Here is an 18,527-nt window from a genome sequence, read left to right as displayed (position 1 = left end):
GAGACTGTTTAGAAAAAAATATTGGGTCACCAACTACAACTAGAGAAAACATTAGTGATGTGTCCCTCTTGCCTTTCATCTGCAATTTCAAAGTATCTTCCCAGAACCTGGTACTCCTATTAGGTCCTTCATGGCTGGTGGAACTCAGCTGTTTTTCTAGCCTCTATGCTGTGAAGGACAACAGACAGATAAAATTGGAAAAACAAACATGGAAGAATTTTTAAAGTTGGCTTTTTAAAGCAGATTTCTATGCAGCCTATGCAGCAAATTATGAATGCTCATTATTAGGAGTGTGTGCTAAGCATTTTGTGTGGATTTCTGACTTCCCTGAAGTCACAGATCTTTCCTATTTCTGCAAACTTGTACTTTTGCCGAAAGGCAAAAGCCCTCCTCGTAGCCTTTGTATGTACTACCTACCACAGATCTTAGGAGAAGTCCCCCTACTCTTTAACAGACTCCCAGCCTCACAGGAAGCAGATTTTCCTTGCTTATCACTGCTGTTGGTACCTTCCTCTGAAACATGACTGGGGCAAACCCCCTCCTCTCTAGGCGTAAGATTGAATCAGGATTTAAATCACTACACTTGCTTGCAAACTTTGTCTGTGCAGGGTCTTGCACGCGCTCTGTTTGAAGTACCTCAGTACTTCTCACTGCCCAGCTGCACACCGACACCTGAAAAGAGTGACATTCCCGAGGACATCCTTCTCCTCCCTCCAGCAAAAGGAGGGTGAGGGTAGCAACAGAAGGGCAAGAAGTGGCCACACTGAATCGCATCAGTGACCTCACATGACCTCCAAGTCACAAGACAATTCTTTCTCTGGAGCTTAGTTTGTTTTCCTCTGTTTGAAGGATACCATTACACCTTTGTCCAGACTCACCTCCCCAGGCATGCTGCTGCAACAGGCTAAAGGGCATACTTCCACCTCTGATTACTCATTCCCTCCAGTAATTATTTTGTTCACTTATGGCTAAGGATAAGGAGTTAGCCTGCCTGATATACATAGGCACATGCCAAATATTATATCTCTCCTTGTTCTCCTAAAGCAAAGCACAGAGTTTCCAATGTAATGGAGTAACTGGCTAACTCAGTTCAGCTGCTGGATACAATCAAGTTTTCTTATAGTTCCTTTGATAAAGGTGACTCGTGGCATCAATTTTTCAACCATAAACAGAGCTACAGACTTCTGTTACTGATACAGAATTCAAGGGATGGAAGTAGAAAAGGTAGAGAGTGAGGTTAGAGTCCAAAACATTACATAAGCCATGTAACTGTAGAAGAGAGTAGGGAAAAGGATAGAAAAAGAAGGAAAAAACCCAAACTACTTATTTCAATGCTTTTCTCGTGAAACTGATTTTTCCAATAAAGCCATGATAGCTGAAGAAGCAAAGGTAGAGGCTTCAATAGGAAGAACAGTCAAATATCACAGATTTCTTACATACTGTGCTCTGGTGGAGTCTTGAGCCAGGCAGCCATGTTAGAGCACACAGGGCTCTCTAAGCTGCCTAAGCATGCCAATACTCATCCAATATCCTTCAAGGAGAAACCTTGAGGACCTTCAGAAAGTTATTAAAATTTCCTCAAAACTCTGGGGGCCAAATTTGTATTGTTCTTATTGCAGTCTGGGAAGACCTCATGTACAACTGAGCAAGGACAGTAGCAGGATACAATTCCTAACCCTTTCTGTTGTGTACTGGGTTTTGCAAAAACTTTGTACTGTGAGGTATAAGCCTCATAATTATGACCTTTGACTAAAACTGATGGATGGAATTGGGTTCTTTCAAATTATAGTCAAGTTGCTTGCTTTAAAAAAGTTTATTTAAACATAGTAGATACATTTCACAGAAATGGTTATAAAATGCATAGCATATTACAAACAATACTGTTACTTTACAGATAGTAGTTGTTATTATCCTAAATATTGCTTTTTAAAAACTAATGAGCCTGCTTGGTGAATCAGAAAGCTAAAAATCCCCATCTTAGGCACTCTGAAAAAAATAGTATGTGATAAAACAAAGCAGGTGTCCACTTTTTCATTCACTCTACTGATTGTTTATATTGTTGCACCATTAAATTGCTAGTCCCTATTATGTGGAAATATCCAGTCCCTGGAGTCACATACCAAGGCTAGATTTCCACTAACTGGAGTACAAATTGCACTTGCTCAGCCAACCAAAACCCCATTCAACTCCAAGGAAAGCTGACCGAGGGTCTTCACACTGACTAACGTAAAGGACAGAGATGACATGAGTGGTAAAAAAAAAACCAAGTGGCTTTTCTAAATTGTGCAGGTGTGTCACACCCATTCTGCCATTCATAAACAACTAGACTGTAAGTTGGCAAGTCCATACAGATTTCAAGCTTTACTCCAATAGAAACTGAATGCTCAGTAGAAACAGACCTTACCCTCAGTGGTGATACAATGTCACAGAAGGTGGAATTGAGCCTTTTTACAGCACCCGAGAACTGAGCACACCTCAAACATTCATGACTTTGCATACCCAAATGCAGAGGCATCTATTTTCTGATCTTTGGGATGTCAGGGTGCAAAGAAGTAAGTAAAAATGAAGAGCACAGCACCGTTCCATAACCAAAGCTAAAACAGATACCTGCTCATTCACACAGCACTTCAGCACATCAGTCATGACTGAAATTCTTCACATTTACATTTGTATGACAACAGGCATAAAGCAAATGTTGAGGTAAAAGGATATGGACCAGGTTTGCACTGGTGTAAGCAAGTCTAGAATCAAGCAAGCTATGAAGTCCAGTAATTCACACACAAAAGAGAAAGAAAAATCCCCATATTTTTAAAACACATAGATACATGTAGATCAAACCATGTATGTTTTCAAAACATATAGATATATGTTCAAGAATAAACTGACTTTTTGCATTATGACATGAGCTTTACAGTAGTTTAAGCTTGGCTTGGACTGAAAATAAAGAAGCTTGAACTCTGGCCAGCAGAGCTCCTTTGGAACTATCAAGACAGAAGAATGAGGTTTGAAGCAATCCAAGAATATTGATGTTTCATTCACCATCTTCAAGAAGTTTCTGTAAGTTGTTCTGTATCTTAGAAAAAGAGAAGGAAACAGGTGGGACACAAGAAGTGTTATACTGCATTTAAAATAAAAAATAAGATCAAGACATGCTTTTCAATGTACTCTCTGTGAATGTTAATTCTGTCAACTTATTCATACCAATGGTATTCCTGTTAAATGTTTCCTGCACTAGCATCAAAGGAAACACCTAGATACAACTGACCATCACGATACCTAGCTTTTATATTATGAGTATCTATCTCCTGCATTTTTCTCCTACAGATTCTCTCCTTCATTAGGTGTGAGAAAATAAGATAGAAATAAAATTTCAGCTTGAAGCAATGGGACAAGAAATCCAATTATTTTGAGCTTGATCAAAATCTGATAAAGGCCTCAAACTTCCAAGTCACAGCTCTATGGTTTAAGTGGATAATTCAAACAGCTTTGTAACAGCTTCCTCTATGATGTGTGCACAGCAAAATAAGGTTTCTAACCATTAGCAGATGCGTCCCATTTGCCAGGTTTAGTCCACTGATTGTGGGTCATCCTCTCTTAGCTACACTGAAGGCAATGCCAGCCAGTGGCATCCTCAAGAATAATTTGTACAGACCTAATTTTACACAGCCTATTATTCCACCTTTCATCTCCTTGTCCTTAAAAGCAGAGAGGGGGGAATATAGTGGGTCACATCCCCTGGCACACAAGTACTTGATATCTCAGTATCTTAGTAACTCACAGTCACTGGTTACAGGTTTAGTCCCAGCTACTTTCAGGTTTTTATTTGAGAATCCATTTTACTTCCTGTTCAAGGATACCACTTTCTAATCCTACTTCATGATTTCTATCCCAGATGCATACCGTTTTCAAGAGTGGGGGGAAAAGGGAAACAGTAAGAGGTACCTAATTTTTTAAGAGTTACAACACAAGCATGAATTTCCTTTTAACAAGACAAGTTAGCGTAAGGGAATGAGTAATATTAGGACACATTTTCCCTCCCCCATGTAACGCTTTATCCTCTGATACACATGGTGCATTTCAACAACCTGTTAAATAAAATTAAATGCCAAATTAGCAGAATTTTGGTAAGCCATGGTAGTTCCTTGGCTCCAGGTATAAAGGAGAGCTTGTAAAAATCACAAGGTCACACTGAAAAAGTCATTGCGACATACTCTTGCACTGAACATCTTTTAACTGCAAAATAATTTTTAGTTTTCAATCTAGATAATCTCTGTGCTCCAGTTTACAGTGCTGCGCTTATAGAAGAAGTAAGTGGAGAGACGACAAGTTACTCTTACTTTTTACACCACCTCTGCTGCTGCACCACTATTTGCTAAAGCATATGAAACTGTTAACCAACTGTAGTAACTTTGCTCAGAGAACAAAAAGCTATTAGATTTCTACCAGTTTTGCAGTACAAAGAGTAGGGTCAAACATTCTGTTTTAACCACTGCTGATCTAGATTAGAGAGAACCAGCACGTAGCATTATGCAGCTACGGGCAATACTGATTTATCTTGTATGCAGAACACTTCACTGTCTTGAACAGCTGTCAAGTAAGTTTTTAAGGGTCCAATCCTGTAGACACCAAATGAAAAAACCACATGACTTAAGGGGGGTAACTTCTCTGGGAACAGCTGAATGATCCAACCATCCAGCTGTCTATTACTGTGTCTCCAAGCAGAGACTATATAAGGTAGTGGGAAAGTGCCTAGCCCTGCTGCAAAGGGCTGGCTGGCTGGCTTCCCACTGAAATAAGGCCTCCCATGAACCATCTCGCCAGCCTGTCCCAGACAGCTAGAAAGCAGTAACCTCTTAAATGACCTAATTTGGCTAAAGATTCTATCTGGTAACCATCTGGAAAGCATTTTCCCCTTGTACTCACACTGTTATTATTCAGAGCACAGAGAGGGGTAATGATAGCATTACTCTAGATTTCCACAACAAGGGAATGAAGATGTGGGGAAGAAGTTCCTTTTTGGCAGTATTTCTTAAATCTGTGCCACAGAGGTGATATTATATAATCTTAGCTTTATGCTATTTGACAAACTTGGTTTGGGGAAAAAAGGTGTTGAAAGGCCTTGGCACAGACTCAGTTTTAGAAACAGAGGCAAAAATATCCCATGTGACTTAAGCACATAGGAATTCAAGTAACTTTTGGGTTTGTTCCACCAGTACTTTTGTTATTCTTGACCTTAGTATGTGTTCCCAACACACAACATTTCATACATCTGTACTGGATGCATTTATCAGGGTTTGGGGGCAGGATGGGACAAGCTTTGCAAGGGCAGCAGCTGTGGGAAAGAATCAGGGGCTGCCCTGTGCTCAACACAGCCATTTCAGCAGCCTCCAATGGACCCACCGCATCAACCCAGCCATGAGGGTGGTGGACCATCTGGTAAAGTATTTTAGAAAGGTGAAAAAACACCATACAGAGACAGGAGGAGAGTAAGAGGATGGGAAACAGCAAAAGAAACCCCAAGCTCTGAGAAGGAGGTGGGGGAGGAGGTGCTTCATGGCAGAGATGTCCACACTGCAGCCCATGAAGAATCCATGCCAAAGCATGCATTTCCTGAGAACTGGGGCTCTTGGAGGAGCTCGCACTGCAGCAGGGGGAAAATGGGTGAAGAAAGGAGAAGAAGAGGGAAAACAGTAATGCACTGAATGTAATCCCCCCACTAGTCCCATGTGGGTTAGGAGTCAGCAGCAAAGGAGTCAAGTTAAGCCTGGCACAAGGGAGAGGATAGGTGTTCTATTGGTTGTCCTTGTTTATCAATACTCAAATCTATTTTAACTTAGTACTATTTTAAATTGATTTCCCCTGAGTCGAGTACGTTTTGACTGCAATGGTAAGCGGGAAGCAGTCTCTCTGCCTTTATTTTGACCCACAAGCTTTCTCCTCCTATTTTCTCCCCCTGCCCCACTAAGAAAGGGGAGTAAGAGAGTGGCTGGGTAGGCATCTGACTGCTGCCCAAAGTTAGCACACCACAACACCTGAAGTGGAAATAAGGTGTGCAAACCCTCTTGTTATGTGTAGTTTTCAATTAAAGTCACCAAATACATTTAGTTTTGCAGTTATATGAAAGTCAGCATTGTTTTTCTTAATCAAAAAAACAAAACTCAAAAAAAAACCCCAAACAGGAAAATTCATCAAACAGTCACAAAGGTTAAGTTCAAAATCCTTAGCCCTGATATATTAAAAGAAGAACTGAGATCACTACATGTAATAATCATTCCTGAAGTGTCCACTTCAGGGACAGTATTCCTAGTTATAAGCATCAGGCCAAGGCAAACTCCTACACATACCAATATTATACTTGGGTTAATTTGTAGTTCAAAAACCAGTCCTTTGTCTAGGAAAATGTGCCAGCTTTTGGTATCAAATCTGGAGGTAACTTGACACTTTTCAAAATAACAGATCATAGAAACATAGCGAGAACCTGATTAGTCTATCAGCATTTGATTATATCATAGGATGTTACCTTTTCCAATTTCACAAGATTGGCAGTTAACTCATCACAAAGGGCATCAGCATTAATTTGAAGATGAGATCCCAAACCTTGGTGCACTGGATTTCTGTCAAACAGAATGAAAAAGTAAGTGTAACAGACTCAAAAAAAAAGAGTAAAATAGAACTGGGGTTCACCTATAGAAGGCAACACAGTGGCAACATTGTGAACTGTACTTATTAACAGAAACAAAGTACTAAGTCACTTCTTTATGTGGTCTCATTCTCCAGAAGTTTTGATGTAAAACTTTACTGCTATTTCCACTGAAAAGGTGCATAAGTTCCACATCCTATGACTTGGAGGAAATCAAAAAGCCCACCCCCTTGAGAATGTAGAAGTGCACATTAGATCTTCCTTCCTGTATCTTTTACTCTTTGGGATCAGAACACCAGAAACAGGACTGTCTTGAGTTTCTGAAGAGCAACACACCATTCTGTTAATAAAAATATGCCAGAAGTGAGAAAAAGGCTTTTGACATCACCTACTATGCAAGGCAGGTTTACCCCACTCCTTGCATTGTTGGTAACATATAAACACAAAGCCCTTTAAGATAGAGAACCGTTTCCTTCCTATCCCTTTTTTATGAAGAACTTAGCTCTGTCTTCTCACATATGCACCCAAGTCCTACTGCTTTCCACACATGACAGCTGAGAGCAGTTGGGTCATAAGCAGGCCAGTCATTGTTCGATATGACCAAAAGTGCAATGTCAGAGTGACATGCTTTTTCATGGATGGGTCATCAAAGGAAGCTGAATTAAAAAGCACACTTATTTAGGAGCTTGATATAGGTTTGAAACACTTTGCAGACAGTTCCACGATGCCTGAGTCAGCTCTGTCTTGAATTTTATTTTCCCTCTCTTTTTTTCATAAGGTGCTTCTCCAGCCGTCAGCATTCCCATTCATGCTGCATGTGGCTACAGGTTTTGCACTGACTTTACAAATGACTTTTGAAGTCATGTTTTTCAGAGTAGCTCAGGAAAAAAATCTGTTATAAGAAGGGGAGAAGAGCTAATGCAAAATATAAGGCTCAATAAACTGATTAGTATTTTCAGCAGTATCCAGTTAACTGCCTTCTGTCCTCTGACAGGTGCAGGAAACCGACACAACTTCTGGTGGCAAACTGCTGTGGAAAACACATGCCTCTGTACTGCCTCTCCATTTAATGTTTGCATATTTTCTATCTATGAAACATGGAGACAAAACAACAACAACAAAACAAACAAACAAACTAACCACAGGGGAAGATGATAGCCAGGATTAGCTACAGGAAGGAACTATTTATGGCACGGTGGTTCCTTTCCCTATTTCCTCTTCAAATACACAAAGAACTGTTGTCCCTTGGTGTGTTTGGATTTTGGTCTGGTTTGGTTTTCTGGTGTAGGTTTTTTTTACTTTAGCAAGACAGGATATCAGTTTCTAAAGAGAATATAGGCAGCCCAAAGCTTTAGAAAATGGTACACAAGCAAGACAGATGTACTGGCCCAAAGATTATGCAGTATGTTCTATTATTTTAGACTAATCAAATTACATCAAGACTGAAGACAGAAGTTACACCATTTTCAAGGATTACTGCTCTGGAAAGGAGCTGCTCACTTCAGCAGTTTACAGTGAAGTTACTCACAGCTATCTAAAATATTCTCAAGACAGTAGTACACCATGATATATCACATTTGTACTAATAGTCTGAAACAAAAAGTTGGGATTAGGCTAGATGAAAGAACTACAGAACACTAAAGGATCACATAGGCACTGCAATATTACAGTGGTTTCTGAAGAAAATAGATGAACATGAGAAAGACTTGAAAAAGACTTTAAACCCCCAGAGTGAGTGTTTTACAGACTGTATCTTACTCCTTAATATGTGAATCAAAGGATGTGATGGACATAAGACGTTCCTCCAGGACACTGATTTTATATCTCATGTAGAAGGTAGAAAATATTAATATACAAACACTGCAAGAGAAAAGAATAAATTTAAGGAAACTTTAGTAGTAACTGACAAATTTAAAGTTAAAAGCCACTTAAATTGTTACTTGTACATATTCAATAATAAAGGTATCATTCTTAGAAACACTTCAGGAACACAATCACTGGTATTCATACAGTTATGAAAGTCTCAGCCTTGAGTATGGCTTTTCAAGTGACATAAAAAATGAATTTGCAAGTACTTACATATTGCAAACATTTCCTGAATCAAAAGACCCCTTGCATACACAAGGCCAGTCCCAGCAGGCTTATATATATATATACTTCTGAAAAGTGTAAAGGCCACAATTCCCAATAATTTTCCTTTTTCCAGGTAAGCTTAGATTATATCAATTCTGTAAATGTAAGAAAATCCTAATTTGGACAATCTTGGTATTAATCACTAACTTACACAACTGCGTAAAACACAAGCACATGGTTCAGAGATAAGAGCTTCTGGGACTTCACTTTGTGGAAGAACCTGAAAGCTTCAGAATGGCCTGCAAAGAACAGAACCAAATGTTACTTTGATTGGAGCAGACCACAGCATACAAACAGTGTTTTGAAGCATGCAACAGGTAATACAAACAGAGGGAAAACCAAGACAGAGATCTTCCAAATTATGCGAACTGTCATAACTATGCAAACTTATCTCAAGTAACTTCAGCTGATGGAGTCTGCCCTTGATTCCTTACCATTTCGAGGACTGTTTCGGGCTTTTCCATCAGGTCCACGTTTATTATGTGCATCTGAACGAACAGACTTGGCCTCCGTCTTGGAAACTTTCAAGTGAGTCTGTGTTTCTACGACATGATAATCTGTCAAAAGTAAGATTTTTAATAAAGTTGAAATATGAAGTCAAGGGAAATTGCTGGTAGTTTAAGTTAGTCAAGCAGTAGGGGAAGAGAAGGATTTTAAAAGGTGCATTTGTGTCATTGGATACAAAGCAGATTTTTGTGTCCTTGAAACAGTTTACATATGAATTCTGCATCAACACAAAATAAAAACAAGCACCGGGATTGAAAAAGGATAATGTATGTTGCATGCATATTTCCATATCCTTTGAAAGATGGCAACTCATGAAGTAACATTCAGCATGGGCTACATAAAACAAGTACTGCTGTACTCATTTAACCTATATGTAGTGAGTTTCTACACAGCATTACTGCTAATTAGGTGAACAACTTGAGACAACAGCAGATTGCAAGCACCAGTGTTAAGTATTTTTCTTCTGTGTTTCAAAGCAGGAACAGCTCCTACATTGTATCTGTGCTAGCATGGGTAAGCAGTAGTGACAATTGAGATCTGCTGATGACCAAGTCACTGCCTGAGTCTGGATTGCAAAGGGATATAATAACAAAAATGCAGGTATTGGGGACTTGGGGAAGACCTCAAAAATCACATAATTCTCCAGGACTGTGGAGAGTGTAGATTCCACATCAGAAGGGAATTACAGAAGCATAACTGAGAACTAAGTCATACTCATTTTCTTGGGGCTCCACGACCCCACTCACCTTGGAAGCATTCAAGCTCTGGTGTCTGTGAGCCTGTGCTGCTGGACTCTTCCATATCTTGTCTTCGCTGCTGTACTATTCCATCCAGATCAGAATAATCTTCATTGAAATCCTGATCGGGAGAAAAAATGACAAAAAGGCTCAGTTCTGTTCTAAATCTAAGCAATCTGATTTCCTTCAACCTCCCTCTGCAATTAGAACCAAAAACTAAAGCTTTAAAACTGTTTAACCAGGAATAATCTCTGATATCAAGATGTTGACATCAAGTTAGAAAAATAAGATCTGTAAGATCACCAGAATTCAAGCCTCATCTCCTGCTTTTGTTTAAGTAAAGAAATTAAGTCTGTGTGCAAAAGTCAGACTGCTAAATTATACAAACTGGAGAGTCCAGGATGGCCATTACTAGACTTAGACTCTGGTCATCACATGAGTCTACATAGCTTTTTCATATATCTGAACAAGCTTACAGAGGAAGGAGTGTTTCTAGAAACACTTTAGAAACTATTCATGGCAGATGATGAAGCAACTTTGAGTACAGTGAAACCTGATTGCAAAACAGAGATATGAAGAACATACAAACCTGTGGGATAAATCCAAAGCACATGCATGTATATACACTGCATGTAATCAGCTAAAATGACACCTATGCTAATTGCTCCAAGTGTTTTCTAATGTTAAAAAATCATGGAGTTTGAGAAGCAGATGTCATGATTTCCATCAGTTTCCTTTCATAAGAGATTATAAACAGTACTTGCAATGAAAGATGCCATGCAATAAAAGAACAAACTTCTAAACCATTTACCAGGGGGAGGGTTGTAGGACGATCAACCCTGAAGCTGTTTTCTGCAGAAGAGGGATTTGGACTGTTGCCTACGCTTGTATCCTGAAAAAAAGCAGCAGTGTTAACAGGAACACACTCGGAAACTACCTGGTGTTTAACAGCAGAAAGGGAGTAATAAAGAACACAAAGCTACACACCATCTTCACTCCCACTAGTACTTACCTCAAGATGTCTACAGATAGATTTTAACAGCTTGTAGGTGGTATCTCTGGAGAGTAAGGAGACAAACATGTACTGAAAAACAAAAGTTCAACAATTGTTTGAGAAAAGGTACACACTACAAGCTTCCTTTTATCTAAATAAAACTTACAAGTGGTTTTGCAGTATCTACTTTCAAGAACTTTAGTACAGCAGGAAAAACCTGCACTTCTTCTAAACCTATGACTTGAGGTTAATCACAACAGGCACATAAAAGTTACCATGTTCTGCTGCAGGAACCAGAGCATAATCCAGATCTGTTCTTTCTTTTAAAAACACTTTCCTTGCTATGTTTTACCTACCCCTTAAAAAACCCCAAACAAACAAAATCCCAAATCCAAAACTTGCTTTTAGTGTTCAGTCTCCTGTACCCACAAAATATTTGTGCAATGAAAGTATGTTGGTTCTAAAGCTGCTCTTAGGCTAATCACACTTCCTACTGACTGATGCAATTATTATTCCTGAATATCACTGTAAGCAGCCAGTTTTTGTGTGTCTAAGGTATGGCTGGTTAGGTAAGAGATACAAGTAAATGAAACAAGACTGTCAGAGCTGCCAAGGCAGGTAACCTTCTGTGCATGCACTTCCCGACCCAGCTGTTTCAGTTCCCTCTATGCTATAACAGCAATCTTGGAAAACAGGGAATAAAAGATTACAGAGAACAGGTGGCAAACAGAGATTCTGTGGTTCTGTTTTTATTTTTTCACCAAGTTCTACATAGCTTTGTTTACTGCAGATCCAAAGAAAAAAAAACAGGAAACTAGTAACAGGAAAAAAGTTGTCCTTGCCTGTCAAAAGAGAGGAGGCAGAAGTAGTTAGAATCATTCCCCAACAAACCAGATCCCTCAGGGTTCTAACTCTAAATGCCCACATGTGACCAATTCCCATAGCTGTTTAAGTGGCCACTCGGTACTTTCCAGATGCCTTCGTATTACTGCTGGTAAGTAAGAAGAAAGAAAAAGTAGAAAAAAAGAAAGTGGGTAGGGTGCAATACCATTGCCCTCTACCAGTACTTACCCTATCTGTGACTGTTGCTATGATCAGGGCATTTGGCACAAGAAGGGCAGTTTTGGTTTTCTTCAGCAGTGTCACTGACAGCACGGGTATACTAATCTGAAACAAGATCGAAGCAGTGTTCGAATCCCAACATGTGCACACAAATCTGCAACACAACCTTTCGCAAGGGGCAGCCTACCAACTGTGATAAGCCAGACCCTCTTAGAGATTTCTCCACTACATCCCTGATTACTATTATTTCATATGGAATAGGTATGGTTCCAGATTATTACTATTTCTTAACTACTTCTGCTATTATGAAATGCTAATCCATGCTTCTGTTTGTGTCTTCCTTTCTTGATCCCTTCTGGGTCTCACAAGATATAGGCTTAGTTCACTGTAGATCTGCAGAACAAACCAGTCTTAGAGCTAGGCTTCTTTGTTTAGAAACCAAACATTTCAGAACACATCAGACAAAAGAAGCTTGTTGAAGAGTGAACACAAAAGTCTTCTCACCAGTTGCAGATCTGCAACAAGCAGGTGAGTAAACAGCCTGTCCTTCAGCAATATTGAAAGATCCAATATCCACACACACTCTGACTTAAACTGATTCCTGTGTGTGCCAACCAGGCTTGACTACATTTACATTGCAAAGTTCTCAATCTTCACTCCTGCTTTGTGTTTACATCCAACCCCATTAGCTTAATTAACATCTACTATGTTTCAGAGAATTTCACTTCAGATATTCTGCATGGGCTCTTCTTGTAAAGTTCATGTTGCAAAGGAGCAAATATCTGGTTTGATGCTCAGTTGAAAAGCTTAGAGGCTTAGCGATTTAGGCAAATATAATAATCCTGGATATACATGATTAAGGTACATATCCTGTTAAAAATTCCTTTGGCACAGACTGTCACAACTATCTGAGAAATTTGGAAACAAGGTTTAAAGTGTCCATAGATTGTTCAAAAAGCAATCACAGAACTGAATTAAAAACATGTCACTAGAGGAGAATGAAGTTACTCTGTGCACAGCTTCTTGTTAACTTTTATTCAGAACAGTACCACAAAATCATGAAATGAAAAATTGTTCCAGGTAACAAAAAATACATTATTGCATAATAGGTTGCTTACAAGACTGCCAAATACTGTTTGAAGAGAAATCCTACTACGAGGTACAAAAAAACCAGCTTACAAGTTTTCTATGTCAGTTCACAATTCACCTCCAAGAGCTTTGAATCAGAGATGATACTGCACGCTATTTTGATGGATAACATTACTGTAATCAGGACTAAAGTGTACTTCAGTGGGATTAAGCATTTACTTATTGCTTAATGTATTAGACTGAAATGGTAAAAATACTGCTTTATTGCTACTTTATTAATATCTCAAGTAATAATTATTTCAGAATACAAGGTTAACCTGCAGGCAACTTGGAAAACAATTTAAAAATGTAAGACAATGTTTAAATTCAAGAAAGGCTCAAGGCCAACATATAGCCAAATAAAAGCTACCTAGAAAGAAAGTGATCTCTGTCAAAGCCTATTCAATCTTGCTGAAGCAATCTCTTATTTTTGAATACGCACAATTGTCTTCACCGTGTATTCAAAATTCCTGATTTGCATAGTTGTTCCCTGCACCAAAGCTTTCAATAAAAAAATTCTGCAGGTAGAATTCACGTAAAAAATTTTATTAGAACATGTAGATCTGCTATTTCTCACAATAAACATTTTATCAGCATGCTTAAATTGTTTTACAAGTTCTAAGCAATAGAGGCTTTGCATCTTGGAGACTTTGTCAGTGTATCTGACTGCTAAGAATGTTCTTCTTCCTGGGAGTGATAAAAGAATGCTTCAAAGAGCTTTGCCACTCAAGTCAGAAGCCAGTTTTAGCTCTTCCTCTTTAACTCCCTTAAAATATGCTGATTCTTCTCCCCAGTTTCCCAACTATAGTCTTGGAGTCCTTAATACTTTTCAGCCTTCATTATTCCCCTCCTCCTCTTTTACATACTTACCCCAAGAGAGACATTTTTGCAGTTTGTGCTATACAGGTTTCACAACACCCTCACTGCTGCTTGTCAGATCCTCTCCTTTCATCAGGTTTTTTTTCAGACAGAAAGTCCTTAAGCAAGAGATTCAATCTCTAATAAAGAAAATAGTGCTCCAGTTCTAGAGTGAATTTTGGGCATCACTTCTAAATAGTGACTGTATTTAAAAAACTTAGAAATATTAGTATTCTAGTCTTGCATAATAATTTGAACTTCTGGTGATGAACAAATTGTTAAGAATAGCATTACCATTCCATACATAAAGATTTTACTAACCTTAGTGTCTTTACCAAAAACTTTGGAATGGAAGCAAATCCAGTTTTCAGAAAGGAATAACTTTCCTTGGTACAGAATTTCTTTCTGCAGAGCACAGGTAAAGCCTGAAACAAATAGATACTCTATAATCTTCAAGGTAATCACAACCCCAGCAAAGCCAAGCCAATTCAGCTTTTGTTTTGTTCTTTTTTCAAAGCCATATTATATTTAGACTTATACCTTTGATAAACATTGTCAAACCTCGAAATTTTCAATGCTTAACTGACACTGACAAGCTCAGAAGATGTCACAGGCCTAAGTTTAGGCTCAAAATATTTGAAGAATGATGACTGAAATGAATAGTAACACGCAACTGGTCTCTACAAGTCAAAAATCCTTTCTGAGAGACTACCACCTAGCTTCCTATAAACTTTTTGACTAGCTTTTAGGTAACTATATTACTTAAATGTTAAGGGTTTAACGAAAGTTTTAGCTTTAAACTTCTAGCTCTATAGCAGTTGTCTAAACTAGATGACCAGAGGTAGAACACACATAAAGTAATACTGCTTTTACTGCATAGACATTGAGCAAACCACTTCTCACTCATGAACTGCCTTCCTTGTATTACTTTTAAGAAACATTTGTTATAAACGTCTATGTAGAATTCCCTTGTTGTAAGTACCACGGGCAACAGTAGAATATTTAAACATTTGATGTCCATTTCGTATTAGTGTTTTTAAGTATCAAAGCATCATCAACAGCAAAAACTCAAGCTAATCACTTGACCAGTGCTGTCTCAGTAGTGCCTTTAGTCAGGAAGATTCAGTACCAAAAAATACTGCACTAGGCTACTCTGCTGAGGATTGCAAAGTGGGCTACTATTCCCAAACAAGCCCAAAATGATTTAAGATCTGCAAGATCACATCAAAATGGCCATTGCATGTAGATGAAGGCCCTGGAGCTCTAGGCAGCCGGAGTTAAAGGTTTTTAAAATGTAGGTAGTTCCTCTTGTACAGCACCACAGTTGTTGGGTAACTACATTATCTAGGATCCACAGCCAACAATGACACAGGGATTAATACTTACTTTGTTTCAGTGGCTCATCAATGGGAACATCTAGAAACAGCTTATGAAAGTGTGCATTTGCCTTCAGCTAAAAAACAAAAAGCCCCACACCCAAAAGACACATACTTTATTAGATAGTCTGACAATCAAGTGACCTGCTCCACTTCCTGGTCTCCCCATACCTTCTCATTTTGCCCACTTGTTTTACAATAAATCCTCATTTTTTTCTGTGTGCCTATTATCTCTATAATCTGCTTTACCCAGACTTTAACACACTGATGCAAAAGGAACCTATACCCTTATACAACCACGAACTATAATATTGCTAAACGAAAGGCTTCTCATGGTAGTTATGTGTTTACTCTTACCATATATAAACAAACAAGTAAATTCTCTGCCCTACCTGATTTGAGGCACGTTTTTTCCTTTCAATCTTGGAGTCACTCTTGATATCCATTGGCAGGACTGGACTATCTGTGCTGCTCTTTGTCCTGAAGATTAAAAAAAGCATCTGATATAAGCCTGGCCTAAGTTCATTAGTCTTCGTATGTTACCAACAGGATGTGCTTTTCCATGAAACATATTAATCCTTTAAATAACTATTATCTAATTCATTAAGAATTATACAGAAATAAAGAGTATGTCTTATTCTTAAATTATGTCAGTTCTCCCTGAAGGTGGACTTTTAATTTAGAAGGGATATTCTAAATTATTTACTAGTTGTAAGAAAGTAAAAAAATTTCAAGACAATTTACAACTTAGTGAATTAGCTATTACAGTGTTTAGCTTCACATTAATTTGTTTCTTGGCAATATGTGAAATACTAATACTAATCAGATTCCTTACTAATGCATGATGAAGTAAAATAAAACTTAGTAGTTGAGAGTGAAAGGTAGTGTGCTGAAAGCTATGAATGTGTATTACAGGAAGTGAGCTCGTTTGAAAGTGCAACAGAGAAGAAATACACATGCACAAGTCAGAGGATGGCTATGAACTGTGTTGTGTAGTGTAATGAAATCATTAAGATAACCAGCAACCCTAGAGGAGATGAAACGAAATTCTGAGTGCCAGCTGTATAGGAAGCTGTACCTGTACAGCCCTAGGCATCTATACTGGAAAACAAAAAACCCATCATACAACTCTAGAGAAGAACAACTACAGAGGAAAGTCTCTGTGGATGGCTGGGAAAATAAGTTTTGTCTGTTTTATAAGGGAGGAATTAATGGCCTGGACTGTTCAGAAAAACAGAGAGGTTCAATAATTGTTTCATAAATCAGGAAGAGAACATTACCTCTGAGAGCTATTTAGCACAGAACAAATACATATCAACACACTATAAAAATCAGGCAGCTCTTTTTCAGATGCCTTCAGTTGCAGATTGAAGGGCAGAAGTAAAAACACATCACAGGACTCCTATACAGAATGACCTGAAGAACATGCTGTGCTAAAGATACAATGGGGAAAGAAAGCTGCTCGTGAAGTTATGAAGAAGATTATTCCAGGAGGTATTGAAAAACACCTGAAAGACAATGCAGTTTTTTGTCAAAGCCAGCACGGCTGCACGAGAGGAAATTCCTGCTTATCAAACCTGATTTCCTTTTATGACAAGGTAACCCACGTAGATGATCAAGAGAAGCCAGCTGATGTAATCTTTTTGGATTTCCATAAGCTTTCAATACTGTCTCTCACAGGATCCTTCTGGACAAAATGCCCAGCACACAACTGGATACACACATCATGTGGTGGGTGAGCAACTGGCTCACAGGTCAAGCACAGAGGGTAACAGTGAATGGCGTAACATCAGACTGGTGACCTGTCACTGGTGAGGTTCCACAGGGCTCCATCTTGGGCCCTGTGCTATTCAACATCTTCATAAATGACTTGGATGCAGGACTGGAAGGGATACTAAGGAAGTTTGCAGATGAGACAAAACCGGGAGGAGCTGTTGACTCCCCTGAAGGCAGGGAGGCCCTGCAGAGAGACCTCGACAAATTAGAGGACTGGGCAATCACCAACTGTATGAAGGTCAACAAGGGAAAGCGTTGGATTCTGCACCTGAGGTGGGGCAACACTGGGTGTACAGAAAGACTGGGGAATGAGAGATTGGAAAGCAGTGCCATGGAAAGGGACCTGGGGGTCCTGGTCAATGGCAAGTTGAACATGAGTCAGCAGTGCCCTGGCAGCCAGGAGAGCCAACCGCGTCCTGGGGGGCATCAGGTAAAGCATCGCCAGCCGGTCGAAGGAGGGGATTGTCCTGCCTCTGCTCTGCACTGAGGCGGCCTCATCTTGAATACTGTGTGCAGTTTTGGGAACCACAGTATAAGAAAGATATTAAGCTATTAGAGAGTGTCCAAATGAGGACAACGAAGATTGTGAAGGGCCTTGAGGGGAAGCCGTATGAGAAGTGGCTGAGGTCACTTGGTTTGTTCAGCCTGGAGGAGACTAAGGGGAAACCTCACTGCAGTCTTGTAAGGGGAAGAGGGTGGGCAGGCACTGATCTCTTCTCGTGAGCAGTGATAGGACTTGAGATAATGGCCTGAAGTTGTGTCAGGGGAGGTTTAGCTTGGATATTAGAAAAAGATTCTTCATCCAGAGGGTGGTTGGGCACTGCAACAGGCTCCCCAGAGAGTGGTCACAGCACCAAGCGTGACAGAGTTCAGGAAGCGTTTGGACAGTGCTCTCTGGCACATGGTGTGACTCTTGGGAATGGTTCTGTGAAGGGGCAGAAGTTGGATTCAATGATCCTTGTGGGTCCCTTCCAAATCGGTATATTCTGTGATTCTGTGAGAAGTTTCTATTACTGCACCATATCCTGCATAACAAGTCTTCTTTACTTGTCTAAACTTGAGAGGTTCAGAACTAACATTAAATTCTCTAAGGGTGAGAGGAACAGAAACCCTAAGTATAATGGAGACCCAGTCGGAAAGAGATTGTATAGTAGGACTGACTTAGATAAGAGGGGAAGTGGCTGCATTATCTCAGGTGGTTCCTCAGAGAAGAAAACTCTGAAATACATGTGCACATGTATTTTTGTGCTTACCTAAAGTACAAGTTACAAAAAACTCATGCCTACCCCTCACCAAACATAATCAATTACATTATG

At 39.3% G+C, this 18,527-nt stretch overlaps 1 protein-coding gene across 5 annotated transcripts in view; it reads right to left on the bottom strand.

The window, feature by feature from the left end:
* Positions 1-1,802: 1,802 nt before the first annotated feature.
* GRAMD2B (GRAM domain containing 2B) overlaps positions 1,803-18,527 on the bottom strand; it is a 43,263-nt gene continuing 26,538 nt past the window's right edge. For 2 of the 5 annotated variants that reach the window (XM_027670885.1, XM_027670888.1), the window contains exons 3-14: positions 15,828-15,915; positions 15,446-15,512; positions 14,381-14,484; positions 12,083-12,178; positions 11,030-11,101; positions 10,829-10,909; positions 10,027-10,138; positions 9,208-9,330; positions 8,925-9,012; positions 8,399-8,500; positions 6,521-6,614; positions 5,316-5,641 (exon numbers count right to left, since the gene is read on the bottom strand). In XM_027670885.1, the coding sequence (XP_027526686.1) occupies positions 5,552-5,641; positions 6,521-6,614; positions 8,399-8,500; positions 8,925-9,012; positions 9,208-9,330; positions 10,027-10,138; positions 10,829-10,909; positions 11,030-11,101; positions 12,083-12,178; positions 14,381-14,484; positions 15,446-15,512; positions 15,828-15,915 (1,117 nt within the window). In that variant the 3' untranslated portion in view covers positions 5,316-5,551. Of the gene's footprint in view, positions 3,074-5,314; positions 5,642-6,520; positions 6,615-8,398; positions 8,501-8,924; positions 9,013-9,207; positions 9,331-10,026; positions 10,139-10,828; positions 10,910-11,029; positions 11,102-12,082; positions 12,179-14,380; positions 14,485-15,445; positions 15,513-15,827; positions 15,916-18,527 lie in introns of those variants that run through there. The other 3 variants (XM_027670886.1, XM_027670887.1, XM_027670884.1) reach the window with 3 other exon arrangements.

Source organism: Neopelma chrysocephalum, unplaced genomic scaffold, assembly GCF_003984885.1.
Source record: "Neopelma chrysocephalum unplaced genomic scaffold, ASM398488v2 Primary Assembly neopelma1_96942, whole genome shotgun sequence".
Lineage (NCBI taxonomy): Eukaryota > Metazoa > Chordata > Aves > Passeriformes > Pipridae > Neopelma > Neopelma chrysocephalum.
The sequence above is the reverse complement of the archived record's forward strand: the minus strand, read 5'-3'. Positions and strand labels throughout refer to the sequence as shown.